Source organism: Emydura macquarii, unplaced genomic scaffold, assembly GCF_026122565.2.
Source record: "Emydura macquarii macquarii isolate MOO-44397 ecotype Brisbane River unplaced genomic scaffold, CSIRO-AGI_Emac_v2 contig_1002, whole genome shotgun sequence".
In the NCBI taxonomy this organism is placed as follows: Eukaryota; Metazoa; Chordata; order Testudines; family Chelidae; genus Emydura; species Emydura macquarii.
Window position 1 is genome coordinate 1598402 of NW_027131139.1, and position 22566 is coordinate 1620967.

At 42.8% G+C, this 22566-nt stretch overlaps 1 protein-coding gene across 6 annotated transcripts in view; it reads left to right on the forward strand.

Annotated features, from left to right (window-relative positions):
* The window catches only part of BRD4 (bromodomain containing 4), a 192192-nt gene that overhangs the window by 97390 nt on the left and 72236 nt on the right, over positions 1 to 22566 (forward strand). For all 6 annotated transcript variants that reach the window (XM_067544621.1, XM_067544620.1, XM_067544622.1 and 3 more), the window contains exons 3-5: positions 3071 to 3389; positions 12356 to 12493; positions 20968 to 21103. In XM_067544621.1, the coding sequence (XP_067400722.1) occupies positions 3105 to 3389; positions 12356 to 12493; positions 20968 to 21103 (559 nt within the window). In that variant the 5' untranslated portion in view covers positions 3071 to 3104. The remainder of the gene's footprint in view (positions 1 to 3070; positions 3390 to 12355; positions 12494 to 20967; positions 21104 to 22566) is intronic.

The window sequence follows — 22566 nt, forward strand, 5'->3', positions numbered from 1 at the left end:
CAGGCACAACCCTTCACCAGCACCAGAGTTGTCCTGGCACTGCTCCCACTCACCGGCGCCATGCAAGAGGCACAAGAAAACTGACACAGGGTGTTCGCTCATGGTGAGATTGACAGTGAAAGACATTAGCGGTGCATGTGCAAGACAAGGGCTCTCAGCTTCCATCTCATCTGAAGCGGCGCAGTCGATTCCAGGCCCACAGAAGGGCATGTCAAGGTCCCATCCGGCCTGCCTCCCAAAGGTGGTCTTTCAGTTCCAAACAAGCCAAGACACATACTTCCCTAAACCACAAGGCAATAGCAGGGAATGAAGTCTCCATTCTCTAGACGAAATACCAGACGGAATGCTGTGTCATCTTAGAGAATCTCATCGTGGATCATGTCCTGCATTAGGACCTGCTACGAGCTGAAAAGCGACCAGCCCCAGCACTGACAGCATGCTCCATGAGGGCACAGGGCTCCTCGGCAGTGTTCCTGGTGCAGCCCTGCAGATCTCGTGTAGGGCATGTAACCTGGTCATCGATCCACACGTTCACCTCACATTATGCCATCACCCAAAAAGCTATGGATGATGCAGTATTCGGCAGAGCAGTGCTTCAATCAGTGATTCCAGGAGCTCTCATCCTTCCTCTGGGCGCTTGTAGGCGACTCCCAAGCATGGAATCGACATGAGCAAGCACTGGAAGAAAAAATGGTTATCTCCTTTTTGTAATTTTCATTCTTCCAGATGTTGCTCATGTCCATTCCAAGACCCCACCCGCTTACCCCTCTGTCTGAGCCAGTTGGCAAGAAGGAACCGAAGAGGTGGCGGGGCAATGGGGCCTTATATATAGCGCCATAGTTGCGAGACTCTAGGGAATGACTGGAACAACTCAACGGGTAGCGCTAAGGGAAGAGCCTTCCGATGACTGGGCACGCAGCACACATACACCGACTTGGAAAGGACATGAGCAACACCTCTCGAAGAACAACAGTTACGAAAGGTAGGTAACCTCTTAATCAACCTCCTCTCCCCCAACCTCTTCAGGCTAATCAGAAGCAAGCTCCCCACTGGACAAGACACACCAACTGAAAGTGGCACCTGATCTTGCCATAGCAGATGCAAAATCTGTAGACCTACCTCTACTGCTACTATGATCAATACAACACACTTTTCAAGATCCAGGGGTCCTACACATGCCTCTCACAACATGAAGTATACCTCGTTCAGTGCACTAAATGCTCCATTATCTATGTTGATGAAACAAGATAGTCACTACACTCTGGAATGAACTCACACAGAAGAATGATCAAACAAAAACACCATAGCACCTGTGGGTGAACATTTTTTCACAAAATGCTCACTCCATATCTGACTGTCCTTGTCCTCAAAGGAAATCTGCATATTACCTTCAAAAGACAAGCCTAAAAATCATGGACACTCGATTTATGGCTCATTACTACAATCTGTAACCCACTAACCCACCCTTGTCCTATAACCGCAAAGGTGTTAACTGCCCACTTCACCTGGAATGGTCTCTTGCAACATGTGTTAACTCTTTTTGCTTAAGTCTGTTCTGCCTTGCATTTATTTGTGACATTAAGTTCCTTTCCTAGACCAGAAGAAGAGCTCTGTGAGACAAAAGCTTGTTTCTTTCACCAACAGAAGTTGATCCAATAAAAGATGTTACCTCACCCACCTTGTCATCACTGTCATTCATGGCCTAGTGTTGGATGAGGTGCTTGACTCTGCATGTAAGAGAGACCCAGTAGCATGTTCAGCTGACACTTTTTGTTGGTACATATTGCTCCAGCTGGATGCTTGATCTAGCATGAGCCCAGAGAGGTTCAGGGAGGAGATGCCAACATTGAGTGCTCTCTGTATCTGTCTTAAGGATGTGGAGGTATGGGGTGTTTATGCTTTCCAAGGTATGAGGAGTACCTGCTTCTAATCCAACTGACTAAACACTTAACTGTCAGTGCTGTAAGACAGTTGTGTAAGACCAGTGCTTTCTCTGTCAGCTTCCTTTGGTGTTATATGAAAGCACTTAATGGTGAAAATGAGGAAAAACTTACATTTTGAGAGACTTGTACTTTAATGAGACAAAAGTAGTCTCTGGTAGCAATGTCTTCTCTAATAAATATCTCTGTATGTCTTAAATTTGAAGTATCGGTGTTTCTCGATCATAAACTATAAGAAAGACACCTAGCAAAGAAGACACACAGGCAGATTTCAGACAGAGGTCACTGCTGAATATTATGATTGAAACACTTCACAGAAATTGTTAGCTATGAGTCTCATATGGTTTGCCTAAATTAGGAAAAGTTTGCAGTTACATTTCAGTTAGCTGACGTTAGCTAATTCCTATCTAACCATGATGTTCTCAGTATAACTTATTGAGTTATAAAGGTGTTAACACTGGGGTAAACATGGTTGGGTGTGGTTAAATAATGTATTAGCTAATACTGACCCAACACAGCTTCTTCTCCTAAACCAGATGAACCCTTATAGTGAAGGACTTAAATCTGATAATTAAAGTTCTTGCTTTTCATAGAAAATGAAATGATTTAAGTGGCAAAGGCAATGAAACATTAACTGAATAGCTGCTAACAATGCCTCACTAATTTGGTTCTCAGGAGACCAGGGAGGAGGCTATTCCTCTCTACACAGCATTAATAAGACTACTCATATTGAGGTATTCTATTCCGTTCTGGGCTCCTTATTGACAGAACTTACTCTATAATGGGCAAATACAGTGATAAAAGATATATCCTATAAGATGACAAGAAAATGGCTAGGTGCATCTGGGAAAAGAAGGGAACTAGAGTCAACTGAATAACCCAGAATATCCCTTTCTGACTTAAAATCTAGGAACATGTCAATCATTTGGCTAGTATGTGCTACTGAACAACAGAGGCTTTTACTGAATTATCCTGTGAAGGTTGCAGGTTGTTAGAGGTGTATCCAGTATTCTCAGTAAATTTGAAGTATGCAGTGATCTCTTGGTTAGTTCTTAAGCAACGTGTAGTTAGTAATTGAAACTGTCAGTTTTAACTGACCTGCAGTTAATGCTATTGCATTTGCCTTACAGAGTGCCTGGTGAAGAATGCGATGGGAACAATAGCATGTCTGTGGAGAGCGGCCCTGGGACAAGACTGAGAAATTTACCAGTAATGGGGGATGGTCTAGAATCTACACAAATGTCTACAACGCAGGCACAGGTCCAACCCCAACAAGGCAGTACTGTAGGCACTAATCCCCCTCCACCAGAGACCTCCAACCCTAACAAGCCCAAACGACAAACCAACCAACTGCAGTATCTGCTCAAAGTGGTGCTCAAGACACTATGGAAACACCAGTTTGCGTGGCCTTTCCATCATCCTGTGGACGCTGTCAAGCTAAACCTCCCTGTAAGTACAGATTGAGAAATCTGCTGCTGCTTCTCAGATTGTACATTACATGTCTGTGTAGAGCATGAAGTCCTTTGTGTCTTGAGTACTTTCTTCCTCATTCTGAAATCACTGAATCAGTGATTTTAGGGATGGAGACAGAGGGGGAAAATCAATGATTCCGCCAGTCGTTGGATTTTGTGGAGGGGTGGATATTTATAATTAGGAATAATACCTCTTCTGCCTTATGGACAGAAAACACACCAGCAATAAATATTTTGAGTAGTTTAGTATGTTAGGATTCTGTTCCTTCCTGTCTCCCAGTCCAGATTAGTTAATCCATCTCTCTGGCTGCCAGTCATGAGGAATCATTAAGGAGACTCACCAAGATATTTGCTACCCTGGACTTCACTCTTCCCTGCCGCACAGAATACTGTGCTGTGTTCTTTGTAGTCACTTGATCTGTGCTATTTTGTATTAGTCAGCATAGACCTTGATGGAAGCTAAAATACTCATGCTCATTAGTGGAGTGCCTTGGTACTCATATAGCCTACATACTGCCTGCAGCTGTGATTCTTGTGGTCTCCGTGCTGTTCAGTAATATTAAGTAATTTTATAAAGGGAGACTTTTAAATGTAAATATAGTTAACTGGCCTAAAGCCATTTTGAAGCTCCTTTGTGCATCCATTGTACTTCACTGTCTGCCAGAGTTCCTTGGCTGACATAATACCTTCAAAGGCAAGGTTGTGGGGTGGGGATGTTATAGAATATGTGATCAGCCTATACTAAAACACCTCACAATGGTGGAGAGCCATTGGGAATTCTTTTGGAGAGGGCGCCATATTAGTGAGGCAGTTTTTCCTCCTATCTCATCTGGCAGAGGGAAGAGTGGGGAAGAGAATTTGCAAGTGTGATGGGCAAAAAAATCCCCAAAGAGGTGACTTTTTTCTGTATGAGGCTTTCATGCTAATATGATGTAATAAATCACAGCTGCATCTATGCATGTATGTTTAGAACTTTTTTCTAATTGTTTAGTGTTTCTTTTGGTTACTTGGAGAGACTTGGTTTTCCCCCCTCCCTTCACCTGATGTGGTTTCATTTTTACAAAATACATTTTTGTATAATGCATCTGTCTTAATCCACGCTATGATGTGTCCACCTGTCTGTGTTAAATCTGTACATATTTTAAAATATTGTATTCAGCAAGTCTGAGCATTAAACTGGGTGTGAACTCTGTGGAGCCAAGGACATTCTCAACCTACCTGTAGAAAACTCCTAATGTACTGGTGCTATAGAAGCAGTATTTTAAGTCCCCTTTTTCTAAACATTACAGCTAGAGCAGGGGTTCTCAAACTTTTTTTGCTGGGACCCTTTTTGAAAACATTTCAGGCTTTGATTTCGCGGCCCCCCCCTCCCCCCCCCTCCAGAAGTGACGAACCCCCATGCCATGCCACCCTACTTCACTGCTGCTGGGGGAAGTGATGCCTTCAAAACTGGGCACCCCGCTAGCAGCTGCTGCTTTCTGGACACCCAGCTCTGAGGGGTTCTGTCAGCCATGGTTGGGGGCTGACCGTCAGAGCCCCAGCATGCATGGGGGCTGACAGCTTCCAATCCTCCTCTCCCCCCATAATAACCTCGTAACCCCCTGAGGGGTCATGATCCCCAGTTTGAGAACCCCTTAGCTAGAGATAGAAACATCTTCTGCTGTAGTTAATAGGATGCCTTTACAGACAGTAGTAAATACGATGTTCCTCCACTATTCAGTTTGATATTGCTTTGGAAGTATGAACTGTTTGGGTGTGAATATAAAAGAATGGTAGAGAAGGATCACTTGTTTTCATACTTGATTTCTAGGAGTTTTGTTTTCCATTTCAAATCAAATAGCCAGAATTAGAAAGTTTTTGTGGCTTAGTTTGCACATAGTTTACTACTTAGAAATGAAACTAGCACTTTGTGCTAGCAAAACCCTCTTACACAAGAGAAAGTACCACTTAGTGTTCGTTGTCACACTATATGGAGAGGATTCACAATATAAACATGGATGGATTGGAAATTACATTTCCCTTTTCTTACAGTAGCTAAGTTTAAGGTAGAGGTTGAAGTTGAAGGGCACCATAAAATCCAGCCCATTCTGAAGTTGGCTACGCAACAGGTGCTACAACAACACAGCTGCAGTACCGCAGCTTTGCCACTGTGGTGAAAGCACTTCCTGGATTGATGGAATGGGTTTTTCCATCAGAGTAGTTAATCCATTCTCAAAAGAGGTATTAGCTAGGCTAATGAAAGAACTCTTCCATCAATCTATGTGCGTCTACACTGGGGAGTCAGGTAGACCCTAACCATGGTACTCAGGACGCAAAACTTTTCAGAGCCCTGAACTACATAGCTAGGTCAATCTATTTTAAATGTAGGCCTGACCTACACTATGAACTTTGATTCAAGCTACCTCATTATAAAGCATCCGCAGTTAGTATATTGCTTGTGCACATGCATACTTGGCTGCTTGCGTTGGTACTGCACATATTCACTGAGTGTTTGTGTCCTATAGCTGTGTGCCTTATAGGAATGACAGAGTAGGTCATGCTGGGGGGGTGGAGGGGGGCGGTAGCACTATATGTGAAAGAAAGCATAGCATCAAATATAGTAAACATCTTAAATGAATCAAACTGTACCAAAGAATCTCTATGGAGAGAAATTCTATGCGTGGAATAGCAGTAGGAATATATTACGAACCTCCTGACCAGGATGGTGATTGTGAAATGCCCAGGGAGATTAGAGAGGCTGTAAAAATAGAAAACTCAATAATAATGGTGGATTTCAACTATTCCCTTATTGACTAGGTACATGTCACCTCAGGATGGGATGCAGAGATAAAGTTTCTAAACACCATTCAGTGACTGCCTCTTGGGGCAGCTAGTCCTGGAACCTACAAGGAGAAAAGCAATTCTTGATTTAGTCCTAAGCAGAGCACAGAATCTGGTCTAAAAAATGAAAATAGCTGAACCGCTCAGTAATTGCGACCATAATATAATTAAATTTAACTTCGGGGGAGGACACCAAAGAAGCCCACCGCAGTAGCACTTAACTTCAGAAAGGGGAATTACACATAAATGAGGACACTAGTTAAATGGAAATTAAATTAAAAGATAAGTCAGAAAGGTGAAATGCCTGCAAGCTGCATGAAAACTTAAAAAAAACCAAAAACCCCATCATAATAGAGGCTCAAATTAAATATATACCCCAAATTAAAAACATAGTAAGAGGACCAAAGCAGCACTGCCATGGCTAAACAACAAAATAAAAGAATCAGTTAGAGGCAAAAAGGCATCCTTTAAAAATTGGAAATTAAATCCTACTGAAGTACATCAGAAGCAAGAAGTTTCCCAAACAGTGGGGCCACTGGATGATCAAAATGCTAAACAAGCATTCAAGGAAGGTAAGTCCATTGCAGAAAAGCTAAATAAATCTTTGCATTAGTCTTCACTGCAGAGGATGTAATGGAGTTTCCCATACATGAGCCATTTCTTTTAGATGACAAATCTGAGGAACTGTCCCAGATTGAGTTGTTGGTAGAGGAGCTTTGGGGAAAAAATTGATAAATTAAACAGTAATAAGTCACCAGGACCAAATGGTATTCACTCAAGAGTTTTAAAGGCGCTCAGATATGAAATTGCAGAATCACCAACTGTGCTATATAACCTATTTAAATCAGCTTTTGTACCAGATGACTGGAGGATAAATAATGTGACATCAATTTTTAAAAAAACCCTAGAGTTGATCCTGGCAATTCCAGGCCGATAAGACTAACTTCAGTACCAGGCAAGTTGGTTGAAACTATAGTAAAGAACAGAATTATCAGACACATAGATGAACATGATTTGTTGGGGAAGTGTCAACATGGCTTTTATAGAGAGAAATCATGCCTCACCAATCTATTACTATTCCTTGAGGGGGTCAACAAGCATGTGGACAAGGGTGATTCAGTGGATATAGTGTATTTGGACTTTCAGAGAGCCTTTGACAAGGTCTCTCACCAAAGGCTCTTAAGCAAAGTAAGCTGTCATGGGATAAGAGGGAAGGTCCTCTCATTGATCAGAGGTTGGTTAAAAGACAGGAAACAAAGGGTAGGAGTAAATGTTCAGTTTTCAGAATGGAGAGAGGTAAACAGTGGTGTCCTCCGGGGAGCTGTACTGGGACAAGAGCTGTTCAACATCTTCATAAATGATCTGGAAAAAGGGGAAGACAGTAAAGTAGCAAAATTTGCAGATGTTGCAAAAAAGATAGTTGAGTCCAAAGCAGACTGTGAAGAGTTAGAAGGGGATCTCACAAAACAGGGTGACGGGGCAAGAAAATGGCAGATTTAAAGTTGATAAATGCAAATTAATGTACATTGGAAAACATAATCCCAACTATACATAGGAAATGATGGGATCTAAATTAGATGTTACCAATCAAAAAAGAGTTCTTAGAATCATTGTGGTTAGTTCTCTGAAAACATCTGCTCAATGTGCAGCGGCTGTCGTAGAATTGTAGAAGATTAAGGTTGGAAGGGACCTCAGGAGGTCATCTAGTACAACCCCCTGCTCAAAGCAGAACCAGTCCAAAAAAGCTAACAATGAACCATTAAGAAAGCGATAGATAATAATACAGACCACTATATAAATGCATGGTACATACACACCTTGAATACAGGGTGTGGTACGGTTGCCCCATCTCAAAAAAGATGTTTTAGCTTTGGAAAAGGTACAGAAAAGTACAACAAAAATGATTATGGGTATGGAAGAGCTTCCATATGAGGAGAGATTAAAAAGACTGGGACTTTTCAGCTTAGAAAAGAGACAACTAAGAGGGAGATATGATAGAGGTCTGTAAAATGACGAATAGTGTAGAGAAAGTGAATAAGGAAGTATTTACTCTTTCACTTAACACACAAGCCAGTGTCACCTAATGAAATTAATAGGAGCAGGTTTAAAAACATATAAAATTAAGTACTACTTCACACCTGTGGAGCTCATTGCCAGGGAATGTTGCAATGGCCAAAACTATAACAGGGTTCAAAAAAGAATTAGAAAAGTTCATGATGGATATGTCCATCAATGGCTGTTAGCCAGGTTGGTCAGGGATGCATCCTTGTGCTCTGGGTGTACTGAGTCTGACTGGCAGAAGCTGGAAGTGGACATCAGGGGATGTATCACTTGATGATTGCCTGTTCCATTCATTCCCGTCTGAGGCATCTGGCATTGGTCACTACCGAAAGACAGAATACTGGGCTAGATGGATCACTGGACTGACCAAGTATGGCTTTTATGTTCTTATGTATCAGTGCACAGTGCGGTGCATCATAGGTAGGTCTTCCAGTATGTTCCATACCACTATCCGGCGCACTACCTTTGGAGAAATTTTGCAGTGTGTTGTGGGGTAGAAACAAGTTGTAGGGGTGAACTGGGACTAAGACTCAAGTTCCTATCATGAAACTTTCTCCTTCCCATAATGCCATGGCTATATGGCATAATTTTTGCGCTTTTTAAAAAAATCCCATAAATCTGTGTGGAGATCATTTTTTGGTTGCATGAAATAATAAAATTGTGGCTCCTGTTTCAGTGGGTACAAGTCTAGGACGAGTGGCACTGAGTATTGGCCCTTCTTTCAAAACGCAGTTGTGAATTTAGCTGATATCTCTCTCCTGGGGGTAATGAAGGCACAGAGAGCACAGCTACTGCTGGCATCCCAAAACTGCCTGACCCCATATACCACTAGCCCATTGACTACAATGGTGCCTTCTGAAGTTATTGTGGAGTGACATGAATGAGAGGGTGGCCAACTGTGGAGGAAGAAATAAGACTGCCCTCCCTAGAAATGTTCAGGAGAGGATTGCAGACTCCCATCATGAAAGTTTTTTTGAGGTCTTTCAGGAGGATACAAAGGATATGTTCCTATGGATATAAACAAACTGCTGCTCATAGGTTGCTCTTCTGCACCTAAGTTTACCAGAGAATGAAAAGCAGATAACTCTACCTCTGTTTGTTGTACCACTACTGCTTGTATGAGTAAAACAATGGAACGTCGATACCTGTGTCCTGCTAACTCGAGGTTGGTCTGAGCATCATCTTTACATTTACACATTATAAGGAAGAATGCATGCATTCACATATCTGAGGTTACTTTCCCCAAACTGGGCTCATTCATGCACAGCTGGTGGAATTGGTTAAACTAAGGTAGAGTCTCAAAGAGGTCCTGGTTTGTGGCATAGCTGGACTCCCCCTCACCTCAGCACCTGTCCCGCTCCTCCATCTCCCTGTTCGAGTCAAGGTTCTCTGCCTCAGAATGCTTGGAGGTATCCATGGTGGTTAGTGAGGTCTCTGCCAAGTATGGCATGCAGCTTGGTGTAAAGGCAGCAGGTCTGGCCTTGTAGTATGCCTTCTGCCATTCCTTCACTTTCACATGTCACTGCTGCTGATCCCTGTTGAACCCCTTCACCTGCATCACCTGTGCAATCTTTTCGTAGATGTTCACATTCTATGGCTGGTCCATAGCTTTGCCTGTGCAGCCTCTTCTCCCCTCAGGTCTAGTAGATCCAATACCTCCTATCTACTCCAGGCAGGAAAGCATCTACTGTATGGAGCTGGCATGGTCAGTTGGGCAGTTACATGCAACAAAGGAGAGCTGCTAGGTCATGCTTACCTAGGTAGGCAGTCAGCAGGGATCTTAGTTTTCCATGATGAAAAACAAAATTCTCTGATTTTAAAAAACCCATAAAAATCCGAGTTTTTCCGTGATTAAAATGAAATGCTGAATTTTAATTTTCCTAGCCACGATATATATAGGTATCCATTGAACACTGTTATATTGATATATTTACAACTTTTAAATTGACAGAGAAAGCCCCACCCATTTTGCTGATTATCTGAATTTTTGATTATCTGATCTGGCCCCAGTCTCAATTAGATTGGATAATTGGGGTTCCACTATATATGTTTACATTTTTTCACAAAATGTAAAAACTAAAGATTCTTTGTAAAATGAGAATTTGAGTGTATTTTCCATGGCAAAAGGATCCCTGGCAATCAGGAAAAAGCATTTCAATACCACATGGAGGTTTTAAAAGATGAAGTGCTGTCTTCTGATCTTGGTGCTTGGGTAGTGGAGTTCACAAATGAGACCAGAACAATCACTTTTGGGCATTGTGGAACAGATGCTGGAGGACTGTTAGAGTTGACATAGGTCATGGAGTGTCTACACTCACTCAGTAGGTCGACCATGGCTCAGTGCCATTTAAGAAGGTGGTTTTACTGCATCAACATAGTGGGGTGATCATGTTGTCCCGAGATCATTTTGAATGTAGACATGAACAAATAGATTGACGCAAGGTGACTTAAATCAACCTAACTGTGTAGTGTTGACTCTGCCTTAGTTACTGCGGAGTGATTGGTGGCTGAGGCAAGAAATCTTTAAAATAGATGAAAAGTTTTGAGAATATGATTTTCATGTAAAAGCTCCCTTATATCTGCTAGGGGTTTGGTTAGAGCTGTCATGCCCAACCTTATTATACAGGAGGCCACATTGTGACACACTGTACCCCATGTACATTATGGTGTGATTTGTGTATCATTCATGTTCACCCTTACAGTGTAACTGTGTATTGTCTGATATATGGGTTTTTGGAATGCTCATGACATACTGAACATTATTGTTATGGTAGCATGTTTCCTGCCATGTCATACATATGTACAGATATGAAACTCTGCTAGGTCATATCCCCAAATGTGTGTCTCACATGGCTTGAATAGATACAAACAAACACAAAGCTGAAGGTACACTCCCCACAGAGGCATGCATACAGGAACAATGGGTTGGCCTGAGCACCTTTGAGCACTTTGGCTCAAGAAGGAACAATCACACCCATTGCGGGACATGGACAATTACCTGACCCCAGGGGGTGTCGAGGAAACTTGTTAAAAGAAAGAGGCATCTTAGATTCCAGGGGAGAGCCCTGAGACAATCTTCCAAGCAACATCAAGCACTGGCACCTACCCACGGGGCGGAGGGGGGCAGGCATCGCAACCAGCTGTTGATAAACTACCTTCGCAGAATGAGAATCTACTGAAATATCAATCTTAGTTTAGGATGCGAGTTATCTTTTAGTTCATTGTGACCAACTCCTTGACGCATTATTAATCTCTTGATTTATATTAATCTGATTTATATTCACTTAAAATCTTGCTGTAGTCAATAAACTTATTTGTCTGTTTCATCTAAAACTGCATTTAGATTATGTGTAGAGACCTCACTTAGATGACAGAGCTGGTGCATATCAATTTCTCTGAGAAATTGACGGACAAATGTAAATGAGCTTGCAGGGTGCAGTGTACAGCACTGAACCTGCAAGATGGCAATTCCCAGGGTTGCAACTGGGAGTGTTCGCTGGGAGTCTATCCCATGAGTGGCTGGCCAGAAGCGCGCCTTCACTAGGTCAGGGACTGATTACTTGCATGAGGCTGGGAGTGGGCTGACCCGGGAGTGGGTGGTTCACACAGTAAAGTGGGGTAAGTCGGGGCCCAGGAGTGAGGAATTGTGGTGACACAGCTACTCGCCAGTCCAGATTGCAGGGGGGGGGAATGTCACACACAAAAACCTAAGCACAGCCTTGTGTGGGCCAAACAGATTCTACATGCTTCATTGTGTAAACTAAAATGGTGTAAACATGAGAACAAAATGCTAATCAATTGGCCATTACTATATTGTGTTGAAGCAGGCTGTGGGCGTTATGAAATGGTCTGGTAGACCCGTGTTCGGCCTATGGGCCGTAGGTTGGGCAACCGTAGGTTAGAAAAATCAGTTAAGTTAGTAGTTAGAAATAAGAGGCATGTAAAAGCTTATCAAAGCTTTGGATTTATCCTATTATAGTACCTATATATACATGCTCTTTATATACCTGCATTTTTGAGTTTTGTGGGTTTCAAACTGACATTTCTCTCTGATCTCCACAGGATTATTATAAGATTATTAAAACTCCTATGGACATGGGAACAATAAGGAAACGCTTGGAGAATAACTACTACTGGAATGCTCAAGAATGTATCCAGGACTTTAACACAATGTTTACAAATTGTTACATCTACAATAAGGTATATGACTTCCTGAATTTGAGCCTGCCAAGGGAATGACCTGCAATCATTGCATTACTTCAGAGCTGCATATGGTTGCCTCAGATGTTTTACTGTAACAGTTCTTAAGTGTAACTGAATCTAGATTAGGACACAGTTTCTTGTGAATGCTAATAATTTGATAGCAGTTTAGGCCTCTGTTGTCTTTATGCAATGAAAAGACAGGTGTGACCTGTCTTCCTAGTATTCTCTCAAATGAGTTGTTATTGGATATTGTCATTTAAATAGCTATGGTAAGAGGCCAGAAACTTGCGGGGTGAGGAGAGCACACTATATATTCAGTGGTAGGAAGGAGGTGAGAAGTGGAATGCTACAGTGAATCCTTTGGGCCCAGTTGTGTTCTTACTATGGCACTGAGATTCCCACTTGCACAGTGGGCACTGTTCTACAAACCATTTAATGGGAAATATCAAGGAATTGAAAAAGATACAGGCGGCAGCGAGGATAATAAGGATCTCTGGGGTTGCAGGGAGTGGGGTGTTTATCACTGGGGATAGGTTGGGAAAAGAATTGATTTATGCTTCTAAACCTGAAATGGGGACATGGCTGAGTTGTGAAATTTTGGTGGCCTCCATCTTCTCTCTATCTCACAATATTGGAGAAGGTAACAGTCTTAAGAACAAAGAAATCGTGAACTGGACCGGGCACTAAGTGTTAAGAGAAACTTCTTTTGTGTGAATTATTAACTTGTAGATTCCTTGGGCAGCAAAAAAGCTGCGAGACCCACACAGGATTTTGCTGATTTGTTCAAAGAAAAAAAATCAGTAAGATCTGGTGGGATCCTCCCCACTCCTCTTGCTCTCAGTACACTCTCCTCCGTCTCCTCTATCATTGGCACCAAGACTTCCTGCCTCTTCTCTTCTTCCTGCCCAAGTGCCCCATCATCTTGTCTTCTAACCTTCCTCACATCTGTTCTCATCCTTCTCTCACTCTTATCCTCCTCTCTCTCATATTCCTTTTCCCTCACAGTACAAGCATGCATAGGCCTCCCTATCCTTCCGCTCCAACCATTGTCCAATCTCTCTTCTTGCCTTTATCTTCAGAGTCACTGAATGTTCTATCTGCAACTACTGTTTGGAGTTTTTCTTCATGTTCTGTTCTTGACCTTCCATCCTTCTTCTGCACTCCACTGAAATTGCACACTAAAGGGACTAATGATCTTTCCCTGCCCCAAACCTCAGGATCTGTACTCCATCTTTATCCTCCTTGACCTCTTGGCAACTTTCAACACTGTCAACCACTCCTTACATCTTGAAATGTTGCCCTTCATGCTTTTCATGGTTCTGTCTTCTCATATTTCTCTTTTCCTCTCTGATTGCTCTTTCAGTATTTTCTTCTGTTGTCCCTCTTCATTCTAGGACTTTCTCTTTTTTTCCCTCAACATTCTCTAGGCATTGTATCTGCAAACATGGTTTTAGCTACAATCTTTGTGCCAAGATTCTCTAACTTACCTCTCCACTAATATACTATCTCCTTTCATCCAATCAGGTATTTCAGCCTGTTTTTCTGTTTTTTCATGGAAGTTCAGTCATCATCTTAACCTCAACATGGCCAAAACTCAGCTTCCATGCCCTCCACTCCTCCTTCCATACTCTCCACTTCCCCCACTTTCTTTATCACCATAGAAGACTCCACATTCCTCCCAGTCACTGAGGCCTGTAATCTGGGTGTTACCTTTTGATGCTGCCCTCTCTGAACCCACTCATTGTTCTTTTTTAAAATATTGCTGTTTTCTTGCACAACATCTTTAAAATATTACTACCTCTGTCCACACAGCCAAAACCCTCACCAAGCCCTCATCATTCATGGCATTCATGTCTTCTGCCCTTAACTGCTGCAGCCTGCTCCTATGAGGTCTGTTCAGAATGCTGCTGCTAAAATCACCTTGGCTTGTTGCTCTGACCATATCAGCCCTCTTTGATTCCTCACACAGCCACCTCCTTCATCTGTGCATCAGATACAAATTTCTTGTCTTCATCTTTAAGGATGTTCCTAACTTAGCCCCACACTTTCCAACTATCAGGATATTGATATTGATCAGGATATTCTCACTGCCAGAATTCCTGGGCTTTGCTGCTCACTGATCAGCTTCTTCCTTAAACAGCTCTATGCTTTCTGCCATATTTCCCTTTATGAGTTGGGGAAAATTCCTGTTAAAATCCAAAGAGACATTATTATATTGTCCTTCAGTTCCCTCCTTAACACACACAAACCTGCCACCATGCCTACAAAATGCAGCTTGCTGATCACAGCCCTGGCAGGTGACAAGCTGGGACTATTTTGCTTTGTTTCTTTTCCCATTCAATACCTCCAGCTGAAAAACCAAACTACATTGCAGCAACAAAGCTGTGCTAGTTCTTCAAGTAGTGTCCCTATGGGTCTCCACTGTAAGTGTGCGTCCCTGCACTGCTGATCAGAGAACTTTGGTAGCAGTGTTCATTTGCCCGCACATGCACTACCTCTTCTCCTTGTGCTCTGCCCTGAGGCTAAACAGTGTTTCGTGGGTGCACCCTCCTCAGTTCCTTTTCAACCTGGCTAGAGATGGTGTATTAGCTGTCTGTTAGCAGATCGTTACGTTCTTTTAGAATTGTTAATTTTAGCTACCTTTTGAAGCTTCCCTTTTCTTTTCTTTACTCCTTTATATTTTATTTACCAAAAAACAAATAAAAACTTCTAGACTGTTTTTCTTTGATGACCACCCTCTCTCTTGTCTGGGGACCTCCCTGGACAGAGTTTGCCCAGTTCACTGGGCTGCAAGAAGTGTCTCCGGGTATGTCTATGCTGAGGGTGGCAAAGTCACGGCCGTCAGATTGATCTTTCTGGATCGATTGAACAGTCAGTGTAGACCCACTCAATCGATCAGGAAGTTGACACAGTAAATCCACCCCCTCAAGTGGCGTAGCGCTGCGTTGACGGGAACACGGTTCTTGGTGCAGTGCAGTGCAGTGAAGACAGCATGCAGAAGGGAAGCACAGCAGTCGATGGGAGTTACGCAAGCTACTCTGCATAGCTTGTGTAACTCGTGTCGACTGCCACTGAATTTCCAGGTAAGTGTAGATCAGAGCTCAGTTGCAAGGAATCTATCCTGGTGACTGACAGACACTCTCGGGAGACCCACATCCCCGAGAAGTGTGGTTTATGTCAACAACTGAAGCCCAGATCCAGAAAGGATAGAGAACTGAGACTTAAGCTTCTCCTAATGGAAGTGACTCTATAACCACCCTCGGAGCCATGCCAAAACTTCGATTGGCAGGAAGTCTTACCGCAGCCTTATACATCTAAGGGAGGTGAGCCCAAGAAGACAACCACGAGCCACTCACACCAGACCTCTAAGAAAAGGTCTGAGAGTCCCCACAGGGAGACCCAGCTGATCCGAAAATGATCTCCAGCTCACTTGGTGTCATCAGTACTGATGGCACCAAAACAATTTAAGTCCAGTACCCAAAGCTCTCACAGTACCACCCTAACGGAGCATGTTGGGCTGCCTAAGGACCCGATTGGGTACAGGCAAGAAGTCATTGGTACTGGCTGGCTGTGAGAAATCCAGAGAATCTGTCTTGGGGAAGACTCCTTCAGTACGGTCATAGATGCTGGTACCCTCTTCGGCACTCCAGATCCCAGGTCCACATCATCAACTCCTTTGAAGCAGACATCTCAGTACCATCAACCGCCACTGTACATTCTTCTTCCTCATCCAGAGTAGCCCTCCCTTTTAACGAGGCTCTCTTAGTCCTTGCCAAACTCCTATGGCAAACCCCTGTGTTGGTCCCACCAACATGCAAAGCGGGCTGACAAAAAGTATTACATACCAGCAAAAGATATGGAATTTCTCTTCCACTCGCCTCCTGATTCAGTCATCATGGATGCAGTGAACTCAGAAAGTTGCCAGCACCATCTCAGATCCACTCCCTGCGATCTGAACTGTTCCTAGATCTTTTGGGGAGAAAAACATATTCATCAGCCACTCTACGGTTCCATATTGCAAACTATCGAGCCTTAACGGCAAAATACAATTTCTTAAACTACTCAAAATTCAATTCCTTTATTGAGCAGCTCCCAGATTCTCTCAAAGAACAATTTAAAACCATCGTTAATGAAGGCTAACTGGTGGAAAATTCATCACTGCAGTCTGTATTTGATGCAGCTGACATGGCGCCATACTCCATCTCTACTGCCATTGTGATGAGACGAGCACTTATTCGGTTTCCCCAAATAGGTGCAAACAACTGTGGAGGACCTTCCTTTTGAAGGTACAAAACTGTTTGCTGAGAAGATGGTTGCTTCCCTCCACAGTTTAAAAGACTCCAGGGCTACTCTTTGATCCCTCAGAATCTACATGCCTGGGCAGAAGAGAGAATATAGTCCTCAACCTTCATTCAGACCCCGTTTATCACAATACTCATCTCAACAATCGTATGAATCTGAAAGAAAGAAGCCCAGGTTCCCCAGATGGAAACCTTTGGGCTCTCAACTTACTTCTTCACAGCCATCCACCTCAAAACGAATTTTTACAGGTTGATCGAGGTGCCATCAAACCACTCTCCTTATTACCATTAGATTCTGTAAAACCTCTTTTATCTCTATGGATGCCATCTCACCCCTCCCCAGCATCTGGAAATGGATAACCTCTGACCAATGGGTGCTGGAGACTATTCAAGATCAATACTCCATCCATTTCACCTCCACCCCCCTTCTCCATCCCTCTTCAGGACTCTTCTCATGAGAGCCTGCTACGACAAGAGATAGACCATCTCTTCAGTGTAGGAGTCATAGAGCCAGTGTCCATATATGTAAAAGACAAAGGTTTTTAGTCTTGCTGCTTCCTGATACCCAAGAAAAGGAGGTTGGAGACCCACACTAGACCTTGGAGCACGCCACAAATTTGTCAAGGCTCAGAAGTTCAAGATGGTTACCTTGGAGGCAATTATTTCAGCATTAGAAAAGGGAGACCAGTTCTTGGCCCTCGATCTTCAAGATGCTTCCACATTTCGATCATACCAAGTCACAGACGATACCTCAGATTTACACTAGGCTAAGACCACTGCCAGTACTGAGTACTCCCTTTTGGCCTCTCAGCAGCCCCCAAAGTATTCTCCAAGGTCCTCTCAGTAGTGGCGGCCAACCTACACTCAAGGCATTATGATTTACCTTACCTGGACAATTGTCTCCTCAGGGTGTGTTCCCTCCCCAAAGCCCAGCGAGTTACACATACCATGCTGGAGCTATTCAATGTTATGAGCCTACAAATCAATGCACAGAAATCTTTAACACCTATCCAGAGGCTAGAATTTATAGGAGCCAACCTCGACTCCATTTGAGCGAGAGTGCTCCTTTCACACCACAGATTCCTCAGTCTCTCCACAGTTATAGAGAGAGTGCAATCCAGCCCTCAGATATTGGCCAGACATGGTCTTCAGCTTCTTGGGCACATGGCCACAGTCACATTGGTGATAGCTCAAGCCAGACTTTGCATGAGATACCTCCAATCATGGTTCAGTTAGTTTACAGACTAAACAGATACAGCCTAGACAAACTGCTGTAAATGCCTACCAAGATCAAACAATCCTTGAATGGGTGAAAAGACCCAGCAGATGCCTGCGTGGAAATCCCATTTACTCAGCCTCCCCCATCTCTTCTACTCACTACTAACGCATCCCTCATAGAATGAGCACACATCTCAATGATCTCACAGTACAAATGATCTCCATCCAAGACGTGCCTTCACATCAACCTAGTCGAACTCAAAGCAATCAGGAACATGTGTGCTCGCTTCTTTCCACTGATCAAAGAGACACACATAAAGGTCATGATGGACAATATAGCATGCATGTGTTACATAAACCATCAGGGAGGAGTCAGATCACTCTTACTGTGTATGGAAGCACTAAAACTGTGGAAGTGGTGAATTTCCCACAATGTTACGATATCAACAGCCTATCTACTGAAAGTGCACAACACGACAGTGAATGGTCTCAGCCGCAAATTCCACACAACCATGAATGGGAGTTAGATTCAGTGGTATGCCATGACATATTCTGATGATGGAGGACTCCAATAATACACTTGTTCATCACTTACCAAAACAAGAAATGTCCATGGTACTGCTCCAGAACAGGCATCAGCCAGCATTCCATGGGGGATTCTCTCCTCTTCTCATGGGACAAGGGCCTTCTTTACGCCTTTTCCCCCATTCCTTCTATTGTTGAAAGTGCTGTTGAAAATAAAAAGAGAAAAAGCAATCATCATACTGATTGCTCCCACATGGCACAGACACACTTGATAGGCTTACCCATTACACCTGGCACTGTCGATCGATGACTTCCAACCACTCCTTACCACCTCTTGCAGAACAAGAGACATGCTCTCCATCCCAACCTGCAGATACTATGGCTCAAAGGCATAGTATGGTTCCAGCACATAGAAACATCCTGCTCTGAAGAGGTACAGGAAGTGTTATTGCATAGTAGGAAAGTGACTACCCACTGTACTTACCTACAAAGTGGAACAGATTCCTGATCTGATGCCAAAAGTCATCCCAGATACGGCCACTCTATCTGTAATCCTAGACTACTTGCTGAATCTCAAGAAATCAGGACTCTCCATTAGCTCACTAAAAGTACACTTAGCAGCAGTAGCAACCTTCCATCAACAGGTAGAAAGGTACTCCGTTTTCTCCCACCTGACTATAGAGAAGTTTCTCAAAGGTCTAGCGAACCTCTTTCCCCAACCCAGGCTTCCTACCACACAATGGGATCTCAATCTAGTATTAAAAGGAGTGACTAGACCACCCTTCGAACTCCTGGCCATTTGTTCTCTATCTCACCTTTCCATGAAGACCGCATTTCTCATCGCCATCACTTCGACAAGAGGGATAGGGGAGATAGTGACTCTGGTGGTGCATCCGCCCTTCACAGTGTTCTCCCCTGACAAAGTCAAGCTTAGACCATATCCGAAGTTCACCACCAAAGTGTCTTCCACATTTCACATGAAGCAACTCATTCACCGTCCGACTTTTATCCCAATCCTTACCAGTATAACAGGGAAGCCATCCTCCATACACGTGACATTAGGAGAGCCTTGGCCTTCTGTTTGGAGAGGACAAGAGGTTTTTAGAAAATCTCCAAGACTCCTCCGCAGTGGAGAGGAAATGTTAAAGGCATAGCGATTCCAGCTCAAAGACTCTCTAAATGGGTCTCAAACTGTATCAAACTATGTTATTAGTTATTAGAGAGCTGAAGTCTCTCGAAAGCTTATGCCTGCAAATATTAAATTTGTTAGTCTTTAAAGTGCCACAGAACTCTCGTTGTTTTTATGTTGTTAGCTTCATAATTTAGTCCCCCTCTCCTAACAATACCTCCCACCCACCCCTGTGTCCACCATCAGCACACGCTCTACGAGATCAGTTTCCTCATCCCATCACCTTCTCCAAGGGTATCCTATATCAGAAATCTGCAGAGCAGATACCTGGCCATCTGCACGTTCCTTTGCAGAAAACTATGCCATCCTGGGCGATTCTGCTATAGATGCCAGATTCAATGCCACAGTACTATCATCCATAACAGATTAGACTCCAAAGCCCCAGCATCCAGTGGAGGATACTGCTTGGAAGTCCCCTACAGTGGAGCACCCACAGGGATACTACTCGATGAAGAAGTTACTCACCTTTTGCAGTAACAATGGTTCTTCAAGATGTATGTCCCTACGGGTGCTCCGTGACCCACTCTCCTCCCCTACTTCAGAGTTCTCATCATAAACTCTGCTGCAGAGAAGGAACCGAGGAGGGTGTGCCTGCGCAACGCTGGTTAGCCTCGTAGCAGAGCATAAGGGGGGAGGGCAGCATATGTGCAGGCCGAACAGACGCTGCTACCAAAGTTCTCTGATCAACAGCGCAGGGATGCAGACCTACCTACAGTGGAGCACCTGTGGAGGGGGACACATCTCAAAAAATCATCATTACTGCACAAGGTGAGTAACTTCTTCACCACACTCATTTGTCTGTTGTTTCCACAGCTCTCTACCCATCATCTCTTTGTATCATCTTTAGAATGTGAGCCCTTCAGTGCAAGGATTGTCTCTTTTCTGTTTGTTCAGCATCCAGCATAGTAGGCCATAGGCCTTTGGGCACGATCATAATATAAATACTACTACTACTCATAATGAAAAATTTTTTTAAACAACATCAGAGGGACTTCTTTTGGTGCGATCAGGAAGTATTAGAGTACAAGATAGGATGGGTGGGTGAAAGATGTATGATGTCTGTACTGAAATGGTTCTGTTGGATTTTGAACCTTGGTTATGGCTAAACTCAATATTAGAGGGAGAAAGACAGAGCACAATCCTAAATGTAACATTCATTTTCTAGGTTACAGTCTCATGCAAACCTTGCTTTGAAAGTGTGTGCCATGCCTAATTTATTTTATCTATCATTAATCCAGCCAGGGGATGACATAGTCTTAATGGCAGAAGCTCTAGAAAAGCTTTTTCTGCAGAAAATCTCTGAGATGACCGAGGAAGAAACTGAAATTGTAATAGTCCAGATGAAAGGAAGAGGACGTGGGAGGAAGGAAGCAGGTAGAGTACTTGGCTGATTGATCTTGAGTTCAGTTCTTGTTCAGGGGTACCCGCTAGTACTTTCTAATTTCAGGGTCCATGCAGTTTGCATAAAAAGCAAAAATTAACAGCCACCCTCATGTAATCTTCAAACTCCAAGTCCCAACATACAATGCTTAATCTTGATCCCAGCTGCTTAGCTACAATGGATGTCTGGTCCATATTTCTACTGATAGCAAATTGATATGTGCTACATTTTAGAACTCCCTTGAACATGTTTGGCCTTTGGGCACCCCTGCTTATGCAGTAGAACCATGCGAATGTATACACATTGTAATTAGCACAAGCAATTGGTTCTCTCCCTACTTTTCAGTAAAGTTTAAAAGATGAGAACCATAAGAGTGAAATCTTATTACTGTCACTTTGTTGTATTTACTAAATATACTATCAATACATTGTGAAAGACCATAAAAGTAAATTACAAGAGTCAACCAGGCAGAGTAGTTGTGTTATACCATTTCCCTGAGTTTTATTGTGCTTTCATGTAATAGCTAATTTGCTTAATTAATCGTCATTGCAAAATAGAAGGTTCTACTGTAATTAGGAAAAGATTGGTAACTGAAGGGAAACTGATTGTCAAAAATCTAATGTTACTTGCATGTTTGTTTTGATGACACCTACATATAACTCCTCAAGAATATTAAGGTTTGGATGTAACAATGCCCCTAATGCAGAAAGCATCTGAAAACAGGAACAACAAGCAGAATAATGCACGGAAGCCCTCTTTGCACCCAAGAGGCATCCATGTTGCACCTATATTAGTTTTAATTTTAATAAATCTGTCTGCTGGGTTTTCCAAAGTTGTGTATAAAAAACATATTTTTCTTGCATTTAGTAATAATCTGCCATCATTTGAAATAGTATGTGTGCTATCTTTTAAATGAAATGGTCTTCCCGGAAGGTAAATTCAGCTTTATGCAGACAGCTTACACAAGGCTTGTGCTCCACTGAATTACCACTCATTCTCTCTTTTGAGGGCTAAATTGATGCATTGGGCTTGTGTGGATCCTTTGCAAGGTGTGGGTTTCAACCTGAGTGCTTGAGACTTTGTACATTCAAAGGTGAATTGCAGCACATTGAAGGCTATTTAAAATTACAAATCAATAAAACTATACATGTAAACTTGAGTTCCCTATATGTATTATGTGCTTGCATCTCAAGTTTACACATGTTTAATAATTTAGGTTTTTTGAAGCTTAGTTCATAGATTCTAAGGCCAGATGGATCATTGTGATCTAGGTCTCATCTTCTGTATATCACAGGCTATAGGACTTCCCTAAATTGATGTTTAAATAAGAGCTTATCATAGAAAAAATCCTTTAAGAATGTCCAGAGATGGAGACTCCACCACAGCCTTGGCAAATTGTTCCAGTGGTTTATTACCCTCACTGTTAAAATTTTATGCCTTAACTCGTCTATCTAGC